This window comes from Erythrolamprus reginae, chromosome 3 (assembly GCF_031021105.1).
Source record: "Erythrolamprus reginae isolate rEryReg1 chromosome 3, rEryReg1.hap1, whole genome shotgun sequence".
NCBI classification, from domain to species: Eukaryota; Metazoa; Chordata; class Lepidosauria; order Squamata; family Dipsadidae; genus Erythrolamprus; species Erythrolamprus reginae.
Genome location: NC_091952.1, coordinates 98,816,708 through 98,841,283, shown reverse-complemented (window position 1 = coordinate 98,841,283; position 24,576 = coordinate 98,816,708). Strand labels below are relative to the sequence as shown.

Genomic DNA, 24,576 nt, shown 5'->3' with positions numbered 1-24,576 from the left:
CTGCTTCAAACCCTCTCAGGAGGCTTTTGAGACGCCTTCCCAGCAATCGGGTGGTTGCTATCAGCAGCATTGCTGGCCGTCATGAGCAGATGCTTGCTTCCCTCGTTGGCGAGCCACCTCCTGCAAGACGGAGCCATGGTGCCTGCACCGGCTCCGCGCTTCGCGTTTTAAGGGGGCAGCTCCAAAACCGGCTTCTTCCTTTTCAGCTGCCCGGCGGCCAAGCCTCCCCGCTTTCTCCCCTCCTTCCGGCCTCCCCCCTCTCTCTTGCCTCGCCCCCACTTTCCCTCCCCTGCCCCGGGGGGAGAGATCTGACCACCTCCCACCCTTTCCACCTTCCCTGCGCCTTGCAGGATGGCGCCGAGCGGCTCCTTTATCTGCGGCCGGGCGGGGAGAGACGGAGAGAGAGGCGACTCGTTTGGGCCATACAAAAACCGGCGCCTGCCAGCCTTCTCTCTTCGCTTCCCCCTTCTTCGTTCCCCTCCCGGCCGTGGGAGGGAAGGGGATCCCCTGGGAGCTTCGGAAGGGAGTCCCCCCACCGGTCGTGCAAGCCCTGGCTCTTTTGTTGTCTTGCATGCCCGAGTGTCCTTGGGGAATCCCAGCCGGGGTGGGTGGGGTGGAGGTCAGTCTGGAGCTTCTTTGTCCGAATTAAGTTGGTGTGGGTTGGATGTGAATTGATCCAACGCACACATACCGGTATATATTATAAATATCTCCGTTGAGGTGAGGGAACGCGCGTGTAAGAATGAGTTTCCATCATCCTGTCTGCCGGCCTCCCTGCCTTCTTTCCTCGCGGGGGTGGGAAGAAGGTGCGGGCCACGGTCAAAGAAGCTCCGCAGAGGCAGAGTTTGTCTCAATCGGGGTTGGGGAGATTTGGCGGGCACCGGGCCCCCCCTTGGCCCGGGCCCGTGACGCCACTCCCAGTAATACCGGTCTATCGGCGGCCCTGGCCACGCGCCCTCAGTATGGGCCCGACATTTGCATTTGTGCTGGATCAACACGGCACTGAGTTCCGGGTTGCTGGGAGAATGCTCCCTGAATGCTCAGCGCCGGTCACGTGGTCGGAAGTGACTGGGCTTAGCGAGCGGCCTTTTTAAAGAGACCTGCAAGCTGCCCTGCTCTTCCTTTCTTCGGCCTGGCTGCTATCAAGTGCAGACACCCACCCACCCTCCACTCAATCTAGAGTGCTTAAAGGTCGCCTACCTGGGGGCAGAGTAGGAATTTTTTGCAATCTCAGCACAATTGAATCTACATTGTTTTTTCGCCTACTCCACCCTGGAAGACGGAGAAGTGTATTTTGGTTACATGGGGTGTCTGGGGGTTAATTAGGTCGGCATGTATCAATTGACTAATTTCTTCTTGGTCACTGTTTGACAGTAATGGGATGGAAAAGGGTAGCAGTAGCAACTGTGTGTTCTTCATTGGGCATCTTTTGGAAGATGATCGGCTGCCCCTTGCCACAACTCCGCCCCGAGTCTGCGGAGAGGGGCGGCATACAAATCTAAATAAATAAATAAATAAACTCATGCTGCCTATATGACCGGGGTGGTGCGTTTGGGGCTCACTTATGTCATTTCCGGTTCCGGGTCATGGGGGTGAGTCCTCCAACATGCTCAAGCCATGGCTTTCAGGGCTGGGCGTAAGCCTCACACTACCCTGGCTGGAGTTACGCCCATTTAGTTGCCCATTTAGTTACCCAAGTATGTTACACATAGGAATTTCCACCCCATTTAGTGACTTCTGCAGGTCTTCTATAGTTATATTTAATAAAGTGACCCTTATTACCCAGCTCTCGTGTCCATATGTTATTCCGCATCCAACGCAATTACCAACCATCAGCTACTGAAAATGAAGCCTCTTTGTTGTCCCACGGAAGTCTTTTTTACACTGTATAAAATCTATTACTGTACTTGACCAATATAAGTACTGTGTGAATTGGTTCACACGGTGAACCAAGACTCAGGTGCAAGTCTAAAAAAGGTCTAAAGGTGATTCTTTTAGCTCAGTAACTATCTTTTTGCTCAGCTAACCTCACTGGATTGTTTTGATCAAAAACTAGGGGAGAAAGTGCTGGGTACTTTCTGCCTTTAGACCCTGAAGAAAAAGTGAAAGGTAACTTAAATAACACAAATTAACAGAATACAATGGTGTCTTAAATAAGAAACCTTTATAGAACTAAAAAAGCTCAGTACCTTTCAGTTCTATTATAATTTCTTTGGGGGGGGGAATCAGAAGGAGAATTTTGCTTCCTAACACTGTATCTTCTTTTAGAAACCCTGTTCAGTAGGAGTGACATTTGAGAAGTGATAGGGACGTGCAAAAAGTTCTGCTAAAAAAAGTCCAATTTTCTCTTTTGGCTTAAGAAACTGTTTTATATTCTGTTCCTATAGAGGCCAACACTCACCACCCACAAAGAGGAAGTTACTGTGTTTGTCATTATAAACTGAGATTGCACTAACATTACAGCTACTGCTACTGCCATATTTAATGTTGTTAGCAGACTTGGTTAACTGCTGAAAAAAATTAGCTTGGTCTTGGATAATTCTACCTTTTTAATACAAAGCTTTTATTATCATTATTATTGTTGTCATTGTTGTAATTTGCAGCACTCTGTAATACCTTGGTGTGGATTTTGTGCATAATTTTCTGACATACAAGTACAAAGAACTGGAACAGATGAAGGAGAGAATCAGAACCAAGGAAAGACAAGCTGAAGAAAAGGGGTTAGCCAAATTGTAGAATGAATTTTTTTTGACATTACTTGATTGATTGATTGATTGATTTGTTTGTTTGTTTGATTTTTATGCCGCCCTTCTCCTTAGACTCAGGGCGGCTTACAACATGTTAGCAATAGCACTTTTTAACAGAGCAAGGCTATTGCCCCCACAATCCGGCTCCTCATTTTACCCACCTCGGAAGGATGGAAGGCTGAGTCAACCTTGAGCCGGTGATGAGATTTGAACCACTGACCTTCAGATCTACAGTCAGCTTCAGTGGCCTGCAGTACAGCACTCTACCTGCTGCGCCACCCCGGCTCTTTATTGCAATCACAAAATTTCCCAGCAAGACAGAGAACTTTCTAGTGCAACTTTTCTAAACTCTCTTCCAGAGATAATGAATTCCTACAGCATTTTGTTGAAGAAGTTGTAATAAGTCGTAAGCACCATCCCAACCAACTTCCTAAAAGATCAGAGCTCCTTTGTATATTTAAGTTTTAAAAATATTTAATCATATATTAAATCATGTATTAAAATATATAGTAACCATCCTGCAAAAACCTTTCAGGGTCCAGCAAGTGGCGGTCTAAGAAAAATTCAAGCATGACTTTAACTACAAGGCACTGAAGGAAGAAAATTGTCAAAGGAGAAATTGCTTTCAGAAATGTTGGATCTTAATTAATCTAGCCATTCTAGAGAATTTATTTGGAAGATCCATTTTCTTGAAAAGAGATTATAAAGCTCTATGAATATGAAGCTGTCCACTATCTTCCAGTTGCTCAAGAAAACAGTTCCCTTCGCACATAATGAATAATAATGAATAATAATGAATAATAATGAATAATAATGAATAATAATGAATAATAATGAATAATAATGAATAATAATGAATAATAATGAATAATAATGAATAATAATGAATAATAATGAATAATAATTAATAATAATTAATAATAATTAATAATAATTAATAATAATTAATAATAATTAATAATTTTTAAAAAGTCAGTCTGTGCGATCTTTTTGCTTCTGCAAAAAGATCGCACAGACTGACTACAAGCATAGACATGATGCTGTGGCACAGATGATCCACTGGAACTTGTGCCGGAACTACCATTTACCAGTGGCAAAGAACTGGTGGGATCATAAGCCCCAAAAAGTGGTCAAAAATGAGCAAGCAAAACTACTGTGGGACTTCCAACTTCAGACTGACCGAATTCTGAAGCATAACACACCAGATATCGTGATCGTGGAGAAAAAGAAAGTATGGATCATCGACATCGCAATCCCAGGAGACAGCAGAATTGAGGAGAAGCAGCTAGAGAAATTAGTGAAGTACGAAGATCTAAAAATCGAGCTGCAACGACTCTGGCATAAGCCAGTGAAGGTGGTCCCAGTGGTACTTGGCACACTGGGTGCAGTACCAAAGGATCTCAGTGGACATTTGAAAACCATCGGAATTGACAAAATCTCCATCTGTCAATTGCAAAAGGCCGCTTTACTGGGATCGGCAAACATAATTCGCCGCTACACCACGCAGTCCTAGGTGCTTGGGAAGCGCCTGACTGGTGATGAAATACGAAATCCAGCATAGTGATCTCGTTTGCTGTGTTGTACTGACATAATAATAATAATAATAATAATAATAATAATAATAATAATAATAATAATAATAATAATAATAATAGACAATAACAACAGAGTTGGAACCCCTTGCTTGGGCAGGAAACCCTACACTACTTCTGATAGATGGTTATCCAACATCTGCTTTCTATGCTTAAAAACCTATGTTTCATCTATATTTCTATGCTTAAAAACTTCCAGTGTTGGGGCATTCACAACTTCTGGAGGCAAGCTATTCAACTGTTCTGGCTGTCAGGAAATTTCTCCTTAGTTCTAAGTTACTTCTCTCCTTGTTTAGTTTCTACCCATTGTTTCTTATTCTGTCCTCAGGTGCTTTGGAGAATAGGTTGACTCCTTCTTCTTTGCGGCAACTTACCTTAATAACCATCTCAAAGGTGAAGACTCCAGTGAAAACATAGTCAAAATACCTCAGGACCTGCATAATTGAAACAATGGAACAATGTGGAATTAGAAAGTATTGTCAAATTGCAGAATAAATTTGGAGGCATTTAATTAAATAAATAAGTATAAAACAATCTTATTTTGAACTTTAAACAATGGCAAGGGATGTTAAATTTTAAGAACTTAGCTATAAAATTACAAGTCAGATGAGTGAAAACCTTCCTTTTTAGATGTAACAGAGTACTAAAACCAATGTCTTTAACGTGACCTAGCAAATGGGTTTAGCACTTTTAACTGTTTTGTTTTGAAAGGACTTATTCTCATTAATAACACATATGTTAAACACGTATCACATTATGACTTTTGAAATGAATAGTGTTCAGAATGCAATTCATTAGAAATATCTCCTCCATGTCATTTCTCTGCCATGGAATCAGAGGTAGGTTGCTCCCGGTTTGGACTGGTTCTTTAGAACCGGTAGCGGGAATTTCCCCCTGCTCACTGAATCAGGAGTGATTGCAGGTTGGCTATGCCCCTGAACTGGCTCTAATGGTGGTGCCATAGGCGCCACCATCTTGTTTTTTGCTTCAGCGCATGAGCAGAAGCTTGGTTTCTGGCATGCCCATGCGGCACAGGAGGAAGCGAACCAGCAGCTAGGTAAGTTACAACCTACCCCTGCATGGAATGCAGGCTAAGGCTACCTGAAATTCCTTAGTTCATAACTGAAACAAGGAGAGGCTGGCGGCAATAAGATTTTTCAAAATGGGAGGAAAAAGTGGGAGGAAAAAATGAAACCTAGCTTTCTTCTGTTTTAATAATACAAATACTTGGAGGCAGTGATGGGCTCCTACAGGTATGGTCAGGTATGCAGAACTGGTAGAAAAGTTTTGGTCAGGTAAGCTCTGGGTATGTTTCTCTTATCGCAGTAAATGAGGTTGAATGTGTATAATTTTAGAAGACCCGTGCATGTGTGTATGTGTGTATATATGGCATATATACATAGAATCAAATAGTATATTTTGGATATTCAGTAATAGTAAATAGATAGGGAAATTGTATCTCTTTGAGGCAAAGAGAAACCAGGCACCCTAACCCTAACCCAAACCCTTGATGTGAGTGATGTCAAGTCGGCCACCTTTAAGTCAGTCACATGACCTTTAAGCCACCCCCAGTCACATGATCATCAAGCCACTCCCTCCTGGTCACATGGCCAGCAAGCCCCACTCACAAAATAAGCCACACCCACAGCGTGGTAGTAAAACTTTTTGCAGCCCTTCACTGCTTGGAGGTGATTATACCAAGAAAGTGAGCAGTAGTAATACTGTATCTGCTACCCACATTATCAAATGTAAACAGTAACACCATAGTGTCACGGTTTGTAAATAATTAAAGTCCATTAGAACCTTAATCACCGTGGAGGCGATGGATGGAAGCCCAGTCATTTGTTCAAAACACGATTTCTTTTTTTTATTATAAAAGTATAAAAATAAACATGTCTCAATGGACAACATAACAAATACGTCTTACATGATGGAGGTTAGAATAGAGAATGGAGTTTTAGCATGAAGAAGAAGGAAGTGATGTTAGATGTGGCAGGATATTACATCATAATAGGAGGAACTTAATAAAGCACATACAGTTAATCCTTTAATTACTAAATGTCTCTGGGGCTGGTAATATTCAGCGTGACACATAGAACCTGTATAGAAGTTAGCAACCTCAGCTGTCTGATTGGATGATAATTTGAGGGGACCTTAGTACTCACTGAGCTTTCGAGCTTTCTTGCAGCGACAGTCAGATTTGGGTAACGAAACGTCTGCAAAAAAGCAACCAAGCTCAGAGAGCACCAAGGACTTTTCATTTCAATCGTGAGCTATAAATATTCTCCTTTATTGGGACAACAATTTCTACAATCTGGCAGTACCTTAAGTTTGGTGTACTTTCTGTTATGTCTGCTCTGCTCTGTTTTCTGTCTGCCGCTGGCATTTTGCCCTAACAGCAAAATGATGTTATTTGCTTAAACCAGACTAAAAGATCACACAGTCCAGTGTTCTCTATTTTGCAAGATGCTCGCAGAAAGCACACGAGCAGGATCTGAATGCCATTGCACCCTCCTGCTCATGTTCCAACATTTGGGATTCAGAGGCATGTTCCCACCTACGTCCTGGCACACTCTTTGGCACCATCCTGCCGTTATTACTGCGGAGCTCTCAGGCATTAGCTGGAACTGCTGAAAGTGTAGCCTACACAAGCAATGCGCATATCCTTTGAGAAATTCAGCTGTTTTAAAAAGTCTGGTTCTCCCCATATCTAGGTACAGAAAATCTAAACGCCACTATTTTAGAAGTCAGTGGTGCTGTGCCTTTCCAATTTCTACATAAAACAACTGGCAATAACAATAACATACCTCTTCCAAGTTAATTTGCCACTCACACTGGTTAACTAATTATGGCCTTTGGGGACTAGAGAAATCCATTCATCAAACTGGAGATTGGAAACTAAGAGCAAGCATTAATGGCCTCGGCAATTCAATGTGTAAAATGAGGCAAGTCAGATGTTCTAAACTCCTGCAGCACAGAGAGTATAAATAACCACGCTTCCCTCCCCTGCCCATTTTAAGTTCCATTTCCTATTCTTGCTTTTTTAGTTCTTTTTCTCCCCTTTCCATAAATTTTTAATGTGTTCTTCCGAATAGTTTGAGTGAATTTCTTGGTTACGAAGTTCTTGTTTTTTCCTGATTCAAGAGCAAAGTGGGGGTCATTTTATACACTTCTATCCAAAGGAGTGGAGCAAAAGTGTCAAATTCGATTTCATCGAGGGCTGCATCAGAGTTTTTATTATTTATTATTTATTATTTATTATTTATTATTTATTATTTATTATTTATTATTTATTATTTATTATTTATTATTTATTATTTATTATTTATTATTTATTATTTATTATTTATTATTTATTATTTATTATTTATTATTTATTATTTATTATTTATTATTTATTATTTATTATTTATTATTTATTATTTATTATTTATTATTTATTATTTATTATTTATTATTTATTATTTATTATTTATTATTTACTATTTACTATTTACTATTTACTATTTACTATTTACTATTTACTATTTACTATTTACTATTTACTATTTACTATTTACTATTTACTATTTATTATTTATTGGATTTGTATGCCGCCCCTCTCCGTAGACTCGGGGCAGCTAACAACAGTGGTAAAAACAACATGCGACAATCCAATACTAAAGCAGCTAAAAACCCTTATTTTAAAACCAATCATACATACAAACATACCATACATAAATTGTAGAAGCCTAGGGGGAAAGAATATCTCAGTTCCCCCATGCCCTGACGACAGAGGTGGGTTTTAAGAAGCTTACAAAAGGCAAGAAGGGTAGGGGCTATTCTAATCTCTGGGGGGAGTTGGTTCCAGAGGGCCGGGGCCGCCACAGAAAAGGCTCTTCCCCTGGGTCCCGCCAAACGACATTGTTTAGTTGATGGGACCCGGAGAAGGCCCACTCTGTGGGACCTAATCGGTCGCTGGGATTCGTGCGGCAGAAGGCGGTCCCAGAGATAACCTGGCCCGGTGCCATGAAGGGCTTTATAGGTCATAACCAACACTTTGAATTGTGACCGGAAACTGATCGGCAACCAATGCAGACTGCGGAGTGTTGGTGTGACATGGGCATATTTAGGGAAGCCCATGATTGCTCTCGCAGCTGCATTCTGCACGATCTGAAGTTTCTGAACACTCTTCAAAGGTAGCCCCATGTAGAGAGCGTTACAGTAGTCGAGCCTCGAGGTGATGAAGGCATGAGTGACTGTGAGCAGTGACTCCCGATCCAAATAGGGCCGCAACTGGTGCACTAGGCGAACCTGGGCAAACGCCTCCCTCGCCCCAGCTGAAAGATGTGTTGGAGCTCGGGGGGATATGGCCAGGATAGTCATGTTGGGGGCACCTGTGGTGACCCAAGTATTGTATCAACGAAAACAGAAGAACCTTCCCGAGTTCTATTTTCACTGGCAGAGGGTTGCAGGAGATAATCGCTGCCAAAAATGAAGGGTCACATGCAGTGAAGGGCTACCAAAAATTTTACTACCACACTATGGGAGTAGTTTATGCATTTTCTTTCAACATCTTTCAGTACAAATTGGCTGCTCTGGGGTGGAGCTCCATTTTTGCTACCCCACTGCGTCCCCCCCTGTCCGGGCAGTAGCCCACCCCTGGTCATATGTTGCCCTCCCAAACTCCATTTTTGCTGCCAGACACATCATGGGACAATCCTTCACTGTTTCCAGGGTGGGACAGATCTAAGCACCCCAGTGGCTGAATTCAGCCCATGGGCCCTGAGTCTGACAGCCCTGGTGTGCAGCTTCAGCACACAGGCTGCCAGCATTCTGCTTCCTGTAAGATAGTAGGTGTAGTAAATAAAACTCTCAGATATTAATTATAGTTAGTGGACCATTTCCTGAGAGTGTGAGCAAGCAGAAACCCAGTCCCTGTTTAATGCCAACCACCTTCTATGTTTTTCACTTCCATGCTTGATTCTTCCAATCCTCCACCTGAGTTTAACAACTATGAAATATTGTTTGTCAATTTCAATAGCTCTAGCTATTAAATAACATCCTGGGGAATACATCATTCTTCACCATTGACTAAATAACCGTATACCCTTCTTATTATGAACCAAAATGAAACAATTAGTAGAATCTTGTGCTAAAATCTGTTGTGATCTAAAATATTCAAAAATACAGATTAGGAAAATGGATGTTTTGTTCCTCCTACCCATTGTAATTAAACAAATTCACATAGGACAAAGTCTCTTCTCCCTCTCTTCTGGGAGTTGAAGTCCAGATATCTTCAAGTTGCCACGGTTGGGAAACACTGGCCTAGAGGGACTAGGCCAGTGTTTCCCAACCTTGGTAACTTGAAGATATCTGGACTTCCACTCCCAGAATTCCCCAGCCAGCATTTGCTGGCTGGGGAATTCTGGGAGTGGAAGTCAAAATATCTTCAAGTTGCCAAGGTTGGGAAACACTGCTCTAGGCAATGGAGTATTCAAATATGTAAGACCCAATCAAATCCAAAACAGCCAGCAAGAAATGAAACATGTATATTTTCTGAGTCTGTGTTTAGTTTTGCAGTGAATTATAAAGTAGATGAAAAACATGAATTCCGGATGTATAAAGACCTCAGAGCCAAACAGAATTGTCAAGTAATTACTGAGTAATTACTTTATTTCTTTCTGAGTTGGTCAGGACAGGATCCTCTGCTGCCAAGGCGATGCTGCTTGCTGCAATCACAAGAAGGATACACATCTCAAAGTAGCGCAGATTGACAACGTAGTGGCAAGCTCTTCGGATTCTGTCAAAGAAACCACAAACCCATGCAATGGCCACAGCGTTAAACAGAATTCTGATAATTTAAAACGGAGGCATTTATACAATAGTTGTACTATCTCTCTAACCTTATAGCAAGTACTGGGTTCCACTTACCTTTGCTACCAATTCGGGAACGGGAGCATATGGGTCCATGCAAAACAGTTCTGCACATGTGCAGAAAGTTTTTGATGATATCTGGGCACCACTGCCGCTACACCGAACTAGTGCGAACCCGTAGCCACCTACCACTGAATTCTATGCACCCTGGAGTTTGCTGTACATAATAGATAACTCTAATCAGTGGTGGAATTCAGCTGTATGGGGCCAGTTTGGGCAAACTGGTAGTTAAATTACTGGCTGGCTCCGTCCCTCCCCTCCCACTTGCCCCATTTTTGCTCCCAGGTAAGTGCATAGAGGCCCCCTAGGCCCAAAATGAGGCATGGGAGGGCGGTGTGTTCCTTCCCCCTCGGCCCATTTTTGCTCTCAGGGGGATGCAGGAGGCCGAGTGCTGCCTTTGAAACCCCTGGCCATGGCCACCATGGCCACACCCACCCAGTCATTAGGGTAGAGAACCGGTTGTTAGATTATTTGAAAGTACCACTGCCCCTAATGGGTAGCAATGGGGCAACCTATTTTCCTGTGGCATTACTGAACTTCCTGTTTGGCACATATGATTTTTTTAAAAAATATTTTTAATTTATTTTAAAATATAGAATATAAAACACACACACAACATACAACATGCTCAGTGATTGGTGCCCACCACGAGACCACCATGGCCACACCCACCCAGTCATTAGGGTAGAGAACCGGTTGTTAGATTATTTGAAAGTACCACTGCCCCTAATGGGTAGCAATGGGGCAACCTATTTTCCTGTGGCATTACTGAACTTCCTGTTTGGCACATATGATTTTTTAAAAAAATATTTTTAATTTATTTTAAAATATAGAATATAAAACACACACACAACATACAACATGCTCAGTGATTGGTACCCACCACGAGACAAGATTCAACCCCTCCACCAAAATGGGGGCATTTCTTATATATACCATTTTAACTCAAGAGCAATATATCTATTTACATATTATAAAGTGATTCCAATTTATTCCTTGTAGCCTGGTCTTGAATTCTGTTAACCATATATCGTCTTACCTTGTCCCATCGTCCCATCAGTTGTCGCAAATCAGATTCATTAAATGAGTTCATCCTCTTGTCCATAATCTCAAATTGAATATAATCCACCATGTACCGGTACCAAATTTGTATGGTCGGTTTTGTCGCATCTTTCCAACCCAAGACTATTACCGCCTGAGCGCTTTTTATCGCTGCTTGTTTTATTTCTCTAAATTCTCCCGTCACATTGCTTTTAACTAATACTGCCATTTCCTTTGTAATTGTCCATCGTATATTTAACATCCTATTAATATCCACTTGCACTTTTTTCCAAAGGTTCCGCACTACCGGGCATTCCCAAAGCATATGCATAAACACTCCTTTATCACCCATGCCGACAAGTATTTTTAACATTCTGCTGAAAATATGCAGGTTGAATGGGTGTGTGATACCACTTATGTAATATTTTCGTTCTCATTTCCCTAACCCTTTCTTAATTTTCCTTATATTCTCCACTATATTTTTCATCTCTTGCACATCTACTTGTAATTCACTCTGCCACCATTTAGTCAATCCTTGGGTCACATGCCCATCTGACTGCACTAACATATATATTACTTGCTTGCGCTTTGGTACCTTCACTTTTTTCTCTTATTATTTCCTCTCTATCTCCTCCCTAAATAGTGCTTCTTTATTCTCCCTTTCATTCAGATATTTGCATATTGCATTTATTTGTAGCCATCTTCCTTTACCCAACCACCATTCTATACGATTTCTACTTGGCCTCCCATCCTTCTCATAACTGTTCTATCTTAGTTATCCCTCTTCCCTTCAACTCTCCTATAACCCTATTTAAATTTATTTATCTCTATTTATTACATATAACGATGACAGTTTTGAACTGTTTGGCACATATGATCACTTTTTTTAAAAAAAAAACCCCACAGTTCTCTGAAATAGATCAATATATTAAGCAATTCCAGAAAGAAAGAAAGCTAATGAAATATAGCTCACGGGTTTGTAGTGCTGAAAATAAACATGGAGCTGTGGGGCACCATTGGTTTGCCTGTCTCAGAGCTCTTCTCCTTTTTTCGCTTTTTATTCTTTTTCTCTGCCTCCACCACCTCCTCTTCCTTTGTTTCTGCCTCCTTCAGTGGACTGGCCTCTCCATCTGTCTTGTTGCTAACTGTGAAATGAACAAATCTTGTTAGTCCTTTTCCTAGGAAGAAGAATCCGGTGAATGAGCATTTGATAGCAGGGCCTCCGGAACACAGAAAAGAACTAAACACCAGAGAGAGAGAGAGAGAGAGAGAGAGAGAGAGAAAGAGAGAGAGAGAGAGAGGAGAAAGGGAAGGGGGTAGAAATCTCTCTAAAGGTAAGAGAGGAATGACAAAAGCAGATAGAGTGCCTAACAGAGGTGGGCTGTTCCCAGTTCAGACTGTTTATTTGTTGTTGTTGTTATTATTATTATTATTATTATTATTATTATTATTATTATTATTATTTATTGGATTTGTATGCCGCCCCTCTCCGCAGACTCGGGACGGCTAACAATGATAAAAACAGCATGTAGAAATCCAATTAATAAAACAATTAAAAACCCTTATAATAAAATCAAACATACACACAAACATACCATGCATAACTTGTAATAGCCTAGGGGGAAGGAATATCTTAACTCCCCCATGACTGGCGGCATAAATGAGTCTTGAGTAGTTTACGAAAGACAGGGAGGGTGGGGGCAGTTCTAATCTCCGGGGGGAGTTGGTTCCAGAGGGCCGGGGCCGCCACAGACAAGGATCTTCCCCTGGGGCCCGCCAAACGACATTGTTTAGTCGACGGGACCTGGAAAAGGCCAACTCTGTGGGACCTTATCGGTCGCTGGGATTCGTGAGGTAGCAGGCGGTTCCGGAGGTAATCTGGTCCCATGCCATGTAGGGCTTTAGAACCGGTAGTGGAAATTTCCCCCTACTCGTTGAACTGCTCTATTGGTGGCAGCATAGGCACTATCATATTGTTTCTGGTTTATGCGCATGTGCAGAATCTGTTTTTCTTTGTTTCTGCACATGCACAGAAGCCTGGTTTTCAGCACTGCGCATGGGGCTGCAGGTGGCGCAAGTATATGGAGCACAATGTGCACATGTTTACACCCACATGGTGCGACGGAAGCAGCAGCAAGGTAAGTTAGAACTCACCCCTGGTGCCCAATACTATTCACATCCATCCATATGTGAATAAATATGAAACAAATAAGCGGTCTTATAGGGATAGAAGACTCATTGCATAAAAGAAGAAGTAATTCATGCTGAAAAACTGAAAAGTTCAGTCCTAAGTAGAAAGAATGTGTGCATACAGGTTTTGAAAAGATTACACCCTGCATACTCGCAATTCAAATTATGGGCCAAGAAAAGTAAATTCTGCAACTTGTAATTTGCATATTTTAACCTTCAACTGTCACTGTTTCATAGAACTTATTTTTGTACTTGTAATTCAATGGAAGAGAAAGGAGCACTGCTATGGAGTAAATAGCTGCCCCCATCTCCTTGTAATCTTGTAGTTACGTTGCCCGGTTAAGACATGTGCAGAACATACAATTCTGTATTCGTCCCCGACCAGATGGAAGAAACTAATATGAATATCTGGTTTATCCTATGTATTGTATGATAAGTTAACACTTGGTAAATCACCATCTTTTTTCATCTATTTGAGTGCAAGGGCTAGAAACATGGCTCTTTTAAAAAATAAAAATGGAGACTTTCAGAACAGTGTGCCCTTTAGCACATACTATACTTGTTTAGTATTGCAGGAAAATCATAGCATGTACCTAACCCTACTATTTATTTCCACAGCTGCTGCAGTGCAAATGCAACACCTCTGGAATTGCAGTTTAAAGATATAATTTAAAAGCATGCCATTAATTTCTATTTTATATTCTCAACACCTGACTATGTAGCTATTTAGATGGAGATCAGAAGAGAGGAGGATGGGGTGAGAGCATAAGAGGGTGCAAAACAAAATAGATAAAGTTATTTTTGTAATATTTTTGTATAATCAATATCCAGATTTCATGCGGAGTTTTTAATTGTGAAGACACAGAAAAGCCTTTGTCAAAGGGTCAGATTGAGAAAGCAGTTGGATTGAATGCTATGAAATTATCTTACTGGAATGAGTATTCTATTTTTACAACTCTTATATCTAAGGCATCAAAATTAATTGAAGTTTGGAATTATCCAGACATTATTTTTAGTCCTAGCCTGACATTCCTCTCCCTCTCTCTCCCTCCCTCCCCACTTCCATCCATCCATCTATCTTCCATCCATCTATCTATCTATCTATCTATCTATCTATAGGAAGAAGTATGCCTCCTTCTGTATGGGTTATACCAGCAGACTTGACAGAAAAATATTTAATCCCTCCCGTGACTCAGCAAGGCTGTGAGTTCAAATCCCAGTGAGGGTATGGCCAGCTGATGAGGACAGAAAAAGGCCGAAATAGATCTATCCTAGTCTCCCTTAATTTTCAAATTCAGCAAAATCATGTGACAAATATATGTGTGTGTGTTTATGAAATCAGATGAGGGGAATGCCATTTTCCTGTCGGACCTGCAGAGGTGCCTCCAGGAATTGGTTTAGGAGGCTGGGCGGGGGTCGGGGGGGCCAAGATTGAGATCTGACCCCCCTCCGTGGCAGGTTAGGGGCAGAAATGGGCAATTAGAAGCGACTGCGCATGCTCCTTTGGGCATCCTTTAAAGGGTGATGGACCGCCTCTCTCCAGGAATTAGAGTTGGAACAACGTTGGGGATTGGAAAGAGGATGTCCATGGGAATCACCAGATCCAATTTCCCATGGGGATTGGAGGGTGAACTCCTCCCACATGATGAAGGGGCGTGGCTTGGATCCAGGTGAAGGTGGCTACCTTCACCTGGTTCAGCAAGGAGTTTTTGCCCAATGTTGCCAAGGAAGTTTCTGGTAGGAATTTCCGCCCCGTTAGTTTTGGCCTCTGCAGGTCCTTATTTATGTTGAATTTAAATATTTAAATTTACGTATTTAAAGTTACGTTATTTAAATTTATGTTAATTTAATAAAATGACCCTTATTTAATCCACAATATGTCTCAGTGTCTTTACTCCGCTTCCGGGGCAAATGCCCGACCGGCGGCTTAAACCGCCAGCCGAAATTGCCCCCGGAGCAGGGGGACGCTGCGGGCGGCTCCACGGAGCCCCAAACTTCCGGGTTCTGAGGAAACTGGAAGTTCGGCTTCTGGCAGCATGCCAGGTCGGCGCGCCGCCTGCTGGTAGTTGTGGGCGGTCCTGGATCGCCCTATTTAAGGGCGATCCGAACCGGACCTCCTCCTTGCTTTCGCTGCCTGGGAAGCGAACACCCGCCCACCCTCTGCTATTAACAGTGTGTCCTAAGGAGGTCGCTTCAGGGCCGAATAGGATTTTTTTGCGGCCTCCCCTTTAGAGGCGGCCGTTTTTTTGCCTATTCCACACTGACGGTGCAGACTGGATTGGTTAGGGGGTGCGGCGCACTTAGATGTCAGTATAGGCCTCCCTTTGGTCACTGGGGTTTGGCAGGTATGGGGGGGAAATGGGCAATTAGAAACAACTGTGCATGCTCCTTTGGGCATCCTTTAAAGGGTGATGGACCGCCTCTCTCCAGGAACTAGAGGTTGGAACGTCGGGGATTGAAAAGGGGCATTATGCTGAATGACACAACTTTCATACAGCACTTTAACCTTCTCATCCCTTTTCAACCCCTGGGCCCAGTCTTTCTTTCTTTCTTTCTTTCTTTCTTTCTTTCTTTCTTTCTTTCTTTCTTTCTTTCTTTCTTTCTTTCTTTCTGTTCTTTTTCTTAACACTGGAACATTTTGCAGCATATGACAAAGACAGTCCTTCTAAGAGTTGCCCTAAATGCAACACTGGAAAAGACACTTAACAAAACTTTCTTCCCCTGATATTTGCAGTCCCTTCCAAGGATAGCCCACATGTTGGGTCAACAGAAGAGCATCATTTCCTATCCCATCAACTATTAATACAATCATTATTGCAATTTAACTGGTAAGGAAAGGAAGGTAGCTAGTGTATTTGGAGCCAAGCAGAGAAGAATTTGGGAGGGGATTGCATATCATTTCAGATGTACTTTTATGATATCCCCCTAGAATTAATAAATGAATCTGGTTCAGAGAATAGTAGCTGATGCTTATTTCAACAATATAGTACCAGCATAAGTCACACCACAATAAAAACCCTATAACTCCAGTCAAACTCTCAGTCACTTCTTTATGAAAGCACCAACAAATCTATAAGACACTTTGGCCCGACTCCACACAAAGAAACAGAGGAATTTTTTTTAAATTTATTTCTTGACCACATTTCTCCTCTACTACAATTCCGGGACTCTTGGTATGTTGCACAGAGTATAAAACCAGATGAAACATCCATAGTTAGTACAATTATAAAACAATAGAACAATCCCACCTAAAGAAAAGGTGCAAAGGATAAAAATAGAAATAAAGATGGCCTGACATCAAGGGAAGGCTCTCTGGAGCTTTAAAAGCTTTCAAAATGTGAACATGGAGCGGGATATTTTCATCTCAGCCTAGAAGGGCTGACAAATACTGCATGGCGATCTGAATCTTCCTTTAACAAGTTGACATTTGGTATCAAATTAGAAAATAAATAGATACTTACTCTGTACCACAGTGGAGTCTTGAACATCAATCGTGATGGTAGTGCTCTCTGTTGTTTTATCCATGTTGGCAGTGATTGATGAAAGATCAGGTTCACTCCTGCTGATTGTCCTCTCTGTCTCCATTGATAAGTCACCCAAAAGCGCTTGCTCACTTGTCTCTAGGCTGCTGCCATCTTGTTTCACTGGACTGGCCTCCTTGCTTTTATTATCTAACATCTGGTGACCTTCTGAGGGACTTGGATCTTGGGCGGGCATGGGAAGCTCGGCATTATTTGTTGTTGCGTCACTGGTCCTGGGTAAAGAATTTAAAAAACAGAGGGCCATTATAAGGGATAGAGTGTATGTATTTGTGAGCCAAAACAAAGGGAGGAGAATAAGAGTAAAAATAATAGCTAGGATATCACAGTATTTTAAATAACTTAAGATATATCAGATATTTGTAGATGTGATCGTCCTAAGCACTGCAGGGGGAAAAAAAAGCTTTTTTGCTGTAAGCTACAAGCAGTTAAAAAGAATATCCACTTTTGAGGGGGAAAAAACTTGGTTTTTTTTAGTGCTTGCGTCTTATTACCATGTTTCCCCGAAAATAAGACACTGTCTTATATTAAGTTGTGCTACGCCTTATTTTCGGGGGGTGCCTTATATTTCTCAAATAAGACAAATTCACAGGCAGAAAAGCTGACACCCCCAAAGAAAGTGTACCATACGGTACACTGATTACGGTATGGTACCTGTCAGTATGGCACCCACACACACAAACGACGGCACTTATATGGTACAACAGTATACTCCCGCTATTGCAGCTTCCGGCCACCAGAGGAACTACAGTCTACTCACTGTAGTGGAGACTGTAATGGCGGTGAGACAGCAGCAGACTGTGTCTGCTGTACTGGATGGTACAAAGCGATGGAAGGGGCCAGCAGGGGACGCCACATTATTATGGTACCACTATGAACAGCTTTGAATGATACCATATGGTTTTCCACTATACCATATGTAAACTTGACTACGCCTTATTTTCGGGGGGTGCCTTATATTAGCAAATTCTGCAAAACCTCTGACATGCCTTACTTTCGGGGTACATCTTATTTTCTGGAAAACAGGATAGGTTCTCTCTATGAAGCAATTATTAGATAGCAGTATTTGGAAGAATTCTACTCATCTATTTTGAAGCAGCCAGTGCTCTGTTCTTCCAGTTTTCTATCACCACCATTAATATCTTCTTTTCCAGGTTTGAAAATTGCACATTGTTTGCCTAGTATGGTTCAAAGCCTGGTCATGAGTCTACTATAAATCTCTTAAACAATGTGATCCCTGTATAACAACACATTTTGGCTTGCATGTTTGCTTGCACTAATCTGTTATTCACTATACACTATTCTATTAGTATACACTATTCTATTATTATACACTATGCTATTATTATACACTATGCTATTATTATACACTATTCTATTATTATACACTTAAGCGGGCTTAACCCTTGTATGCTGTTCGAAAAAAGTTCCTAGTGATATGTTCGGGTCACATACGACCCGGACAGAAAACACTTCATTTGAAGTGCTTATGTTTGGTCAATTTGAAAACTTTTTTCACTTGGAAAGTAGTCTGAACATTTCTGCACACAATGATATGAAAATTGAAATGAAAAAATTAATCCTTATTGGTTTATTTTGCACATAAATGTGCCGCCCCCCCCGTTTTTGTGATTTTTTTTCCATTTATGGATAGTTTTGCTTGCAAAATGCATTCTATTTTACTAAAGTTGGTGTGGGATTGGTAGCTTGAACATTACTGCACACAATGATATGAAAATTGAACTGAAAAAATTAATCCTTATTGGTTTATTTTGCACATAAATGTGCCTCCCCCCGTTTTTGTGAAATAGTCTTTACTTTATGGATAGTTTTGCTAGCAGAATGCATTCTATTTTGCTAAAGTTGGTGTGGGATTTGTAGCTTGAACATTTCTGAACATAATGATATGAAAATTGAACTGGAAAAATTGATGCATATTGGTTTATTTTGCATATAAATTTATTTCAATTTATATAAAAATTATGCTGTTAATTTCAAACTTACATACTTTTTTTTAGTAAAATGGATTTCTTTCATAAAATTAGTTATCTGGCTACAATGTGGTTGATTTTCAAAAGGATATTCCAAATATTTATAGACAAATATGTATAAACAGTGACAATAATGGCACACAGCAAGGCCGGGGGGGGGTGGCCCTTTTGTGGCAAAAATAAACCAATAAGAACCATTTTTTTCAGTTCATTTATATTTTTCTCATGTTCAGAAATGTTCAATTTAGTATATCAAACCTTTTGGGGGAAAATTCCTTAGGGATTTGTAGCCTTAAAAAATATAAATTGACACGAAATTCAGAAAGGATGGGGGGAGGGGCTTTTTGATCAAAATAAAAATATAAGTCTCAATTTTTCCAGTTCAATTTTCATATCATTATGTTCATAAATGTTCAAACTAGTTTTCCAGTTGAAAAAGTTTTCAAAAAGATTAAATTCAAGTACCTAAAAAAAATATTTTTGGTCCTGTCATATACGAACAGAAACAGATTTTAAGTTATGATTTTTTTTTGCCCAGAAAACAATTAGCCACCACCCCAAAAATATTTTTTGATGACCAGCATTGTTAAATTGAGTAAATGAATGCCTAAGATTTTAAAGAATATTTCGGATTTGGAGCATAAAAAAATAAAAAGTGAAAATGATTGCAAGCAGCCGAGGGGGGGGGGAGGCCTTATTTCTGATGTTAAAAAACCAGTAAGAATCATTTTTTTCAGTTCCTTTATATTTTTCTTATATTCAGAAATGTTCAAGCTACCAATCCCACACCAACTCCAGTAAAATAGAATGGATTTTGCAAGCAAAACTATCCATAAATTGAAAAAAAATCACAAAAACGGGGGGGGGCGGCACATTTATGTGCAAAATAAACCAATAAGGATTAATTTTTTCATTTCAATTTTCATATCATTGTGTGCAGAAATGTTCAGACTACTTTCCAAGTGAAAAAAGTTTTCAAATTGACCAAACATAAGCACTTCAAATGAAGTGTTTTCGGTCCGGGTCGTATGTGACCCGAACATAACATTAGGAACTTTTTTTGCTCAGCAAAAACTAAGCCCCCCACCCCCCCAAAAAAATTCTCATAGAGAGAACCCCTGAAATGATGAAAAGTCATGAAATTTCAAGTTTCAGATATGCAGGGAAAATTTTTTACAGGGACTCAAACTTGGCTTCGGGTCACATACGACCCGAACAGAACAGCAGGGTTAAAACAAAACTTGAAGAAAATGATCTGTAAAATCCATTAATTTTCTGGAAAGATGCCTATTTTTGACATAGTTAATTTCATACTAGTCAGTTTTACAACGCAAAGATGTCTGCTTGATTTCCTTTGCTTATATGGGTAGTATGCATTTTCCTTTAAAAGGAAAGCATTTTGCTTTCAGGAAAAGCCACATTGAAAGTAAAGCCAATTAAAATTTCCCTTTCTATTCACTGTTTTCCTAGAAGGTCTGACATCCTTCAGTGTGTTTAGAGAAATGAAGAGAAACGAGAACTCTATCCATGTAGAAGGAATGAGATTCCCTGGTCCATTTAATTACTTTGCAAAGGGAAATTTCATTGGCCCTTTCTCAGAGTTGGGGTACAGTCACAAATGGCAGCTTTTAACAAAAGCTCTCCAATCTCATTGACTTTTCTCATCTGGAAACATCTTCAACTCTGTCTCAGGTGGGCATTTCCCTCCCTTCTGTCCCAAGTCTTGGCGCTATAATTTCCATTCTGCTTTCCTTAAATTGTTTTTATAGTATTTATTTTTTTAAAATAATTCTTATAGTTAAGAATTAGAACTGAAAGCTGGCAGGAATAAATAAGAGGATTCCATATTAGAAACAGTGTCAACTGGTGTGCCTCTCTGTCAAATACTAGATGTACTGGTATGTGGCTCATCCAGAAATACTCTGGAGCAAAAATTCTGGTAGGGATGATCAATTCTGTTGTACATCAAAGGCAGATTTTCAAAGGGAATACCATGTCAGAAAAAACAATACAGAACCTCAGAAAATACAATGTTTGCCTTAGCATAGTCTTTTTTATATTAATGAATGGAAACATAGAAGATTGACGGCAGAAAAAGACCTCATGGTCCATTTAATCTGCCCTTATACTATTTCCTGTATTTTATCTTAGGATGGATATAGGTTTATCCCAGGCATGTTTAAATTCAGTTACTGTGGATTTACCAACCACGTCTGCTGGAAGTTTGCTCCAAGCGTCTACTACTCTTTCAGTAAAATAATATTTTTTCACGTTGCTTCTGATCTTTCCCCCAACTAACCTCAGATTGTGTCCCCTTGTTCTTGTGTTCACTTTCCTATTAAAAACACTTCCCTCCTGAACCTTATTTAACCCTTTAACATATTTAAATATTTCAATCATGTCCCCCCCTTTCCCTTCTGTCCTCCAAACTATACAGATTAAGTTCATTAAGTCTTTCCTGATAAGTTTTATGCTTAAGACCTTCCACCATTTTTGTAGCCCATCTCTGGACCCGTTCAATTTTATCAATAACTTTTTGTAGGTGAGGTCTCCAGAACTGAACACAGTACAGTGGTACCTCTACTTAAGAACTTAATTCGTTCTGTGACCAGGTTCTTAAGTAGAAATGTTCTTAAGTAGAAGCAATTTTTCCCATAGGAATCAATGTAAAAGCAAATAATGCATGCAAATCCATTAGGAAAGAAATAAAAGCTTGGAGTTTGGGTGAGAGGAGGAGGAAGAAGAAGAGGAGGAGGACAGTCATTGCCGAAGGAAGAAGGTGCGGTGAGGGGAATCAAAAAAATTGAAAACTTTAAGGGTTTTTTTTAAAAAAGGAGGGACCCTGAGGCGGCGATGAGGAGCATGTGTCTTCCATACACCTGGCGCGAGGCTGCCTCCCATACACTGCCTCCCATATACTGGCTGTTGCTGCTGCAACATGCTGCCTCTTCCTTCCCATGCTGAAGGGTTCCCCTCTCCTCTTGCTTGCTTGCTTTGTAGCCGGCACCTTTCCTTCGCTGTGGTGACTCCTTGGCTGCCCAGAGCAAAGGGAGCGTTTCTTTTCTCTGGGCACTGGCAGAGATTTATTCCCTGTCCAAGCACCCAGAGAAAAGAAAATGCTCCATTTGCTCTGGGCTGCCAAAGCCTCCTTAAGCGCCACTGAAAGGTTCCTCTGGCAGCTCAGAAAAGCCTGAGATGGCCGGGATTAAAGGGGGAATGACAGGAAACTGGACGGACCTTGGTGCCACTCTCAAATTTCCTGGGAAATTTTTCCAGGCTCGGGTTCTTAAGTAGAAAATGGTTCTTAAGTAGAGGCAAAAAATCTTAAACACCCAGTTCTTATCTAGAAAAGTTCTTAAGTAGAGGTACCACTGTATTCCAAATGTGGTCTCACCAGTGCTCTATAAAGCGGGATCACAATCTCCCTCTTCCTGCTTGTTATACCACTAGCTATGCAGCCAAGCATTCTACTTGCTTTCCGTACTGCCTGACCATGCTGTTCACCCATTTTGAGACTGTCAGAAATCACTACCCCTAAATCCTTCTCTTCTGAAGTTTTTGCTAACACAGAACTGCCAAAACAATACTCAAATTGAGCATTCCTTTTCCCCAAGTGCATTATTTTACATTTGGAAACATTAAACTGCAGTTTCCATTGCTTTGATCCCTTATCTAGTAAAGCTAAATCATTTGCCATATTATAGACGCCTCCAGGAATATCAACCCCATTGCACACTTTAGAGTCATTGGCAAATAGGCAAACCTTCCTTACCAAACCTTCCCCTATGTCCCTCACAAAGATATTAAAAAGAATAGGACCCAGAACAGACTGGTACAAGACAAATAATATCTTACTGGAAAGTACCTGATAGAATCTGAACAGAGTAGATTTCCTGGCTCACAACTCAATAGTCTTGACTACTGTATTATACCTACTCTCAAGGTTAGTTATGACTTTAAAAATGTTAAGATATTCATGAACTGGGAGGCCAAAGTCAATCAATGAATAGGCATAGCAACTTAGTCAGCCAATAGGAGCTAAACACACCTAGGTCTGTGCAGAGTATTGAAACTGAAAAGCTTAAGCTTAAAGCTGGGTGTGGCTCCAATCCTCTCTGCACTCTCCCTGTTTACTCTGAACTTTGTAACTAATGGAAGAAGAATTCTATTTGCAGCCAATATATATATTATTATGTATCCGCTTCTGGTTTTGATTTTGCAACAAACTTTAATTAAAAAAAACATCCTGTGAAGAGAATTAAATTTAACTTTCCAAAGTAGATCAATACTGAAATAAATTTATTTAAATAAAATGGATCTGTTGATTATGTTATGTCATTAAGTCAGACAGTGATTACGTGGATAGATTTTCCCTATTGTAATGTGTCCCTAATGTCAAGTCAGTGCATTCATTCTCAATGTAATTGAATATGTCTAACTAGCTGTTCACCAGCCTCTTCTTTTCATTCCTTCCATCTTTCCCAGCACTAGAGTCTTCTCCTGAGAACTAGTTGTTTTCAAAATACTGTATGTCCAAAATAGGATAATTTGAGCCTGGCCATTTGTGCCTTGAGTGAAGATTATTTTTCTAGCTGTCCAGAGCATTCTCAGGAGTTTCCTGAAATACCAGATTTCAAATGTGTCAATACTCTTTTCTAACTTGCATAAGTTATAACTTTCCTTATTATAATAGAATAGAATAGAATTTCATTGGCCGTGATTAGACACACAAGGAATTTGTCTTGGTGCATATGCTCTCAGTGTACATAAAAGAAAAGTTTGTCAAGAATCATAAACTACAACACTTGATGATAGTCAGGGTACAAATAAGCAATCAAATCATATAATAAATACCATTGCCTGCCCTTTGTAGATATAGACACATCACAGCATCTGAATATCTTTTCCAAACCCTTCACAATTGCTTTTCCAAGTGTTAGTCTGGGGTATATATTTCTTAACTGCTGGATTCTTTTGTGTTGATATTTGATTCTGAAAAGGTAGAAGTTAACTACCATTTTAATAACTTGATTGTCAATTTTATGGCTAATTGTTGTCATTAGGTTGGACTTCTGTATATTTTACTCCCATTTTGTCCCATTGTCTCTATTGGCTTTTATTACTAGAACCTGCATACAGCAATAGCACTTATATTTATTTATTTATTTATTTATTTATTTTATTTTATTTATTTATTTATTTTGTCATACATTTATAGTATTGTATTGTAGTATTTTTAACATAATATAAGTATATTTTATTTATTTATTTTGTCATACGTTTATAGTATTGTATTGTAGTATTTTTTAACATAATACAGTGATCCCCCGATCATTGCGAGGGTTCTGTTCCAGGCCCCCCTGCAACGAGCGGGTTTTCGCGAAGTAGCGCTGCGGAAGTAAAAACACCATCTGCGCATGTGCAGATGGTGTTTTTACTTCCGCAGCGCTAGCGAGGAGCCGAAGATTGGGGCGGCGCGGCTGTTTTAAAACGTCGCCGCCGGCATGGGGGGCTTGCCAGCACCCCCCAGACCCCCAACCCGGGTTTGGGGGGCTGCTAG

General features: G+C 40.5%; 1 protein-coding gene across 1 annotated transcript in view; it reads right to left on the bottom strand.

Moving 5' to 3' along the window:
* CACNA1E (calcium voltage-gated channel subunit alpha1 E) overlaps positions 1–24,576 on the bottom strand; it is a 377,710-nt gene that overhangs the window by 82,841 nt on the left and 270,293 nt on the right. The window contains exons 21-24 of the mRNA XM_070746282.1: positions 16,948–17,240; positions 12,270–12,441; positions 9,992–10,121; positions 4,714–4,773 (exon numbers count right to left, since the gene is read on the bottom strand). Of these exons, the coding sequence (XP_070602383.1) occupies positions 4,714–4,773; positions 9,992–10,121; positions 12,270–12,441; positions 16,948–17,240 (655 nt within the window). The remainder of the gene's footprint in view (positions 1–4,713; positions 4,774–9,991; positions 10,122–12,269; positions 12,442–16,947; positions 17,241–24,576) is intronic.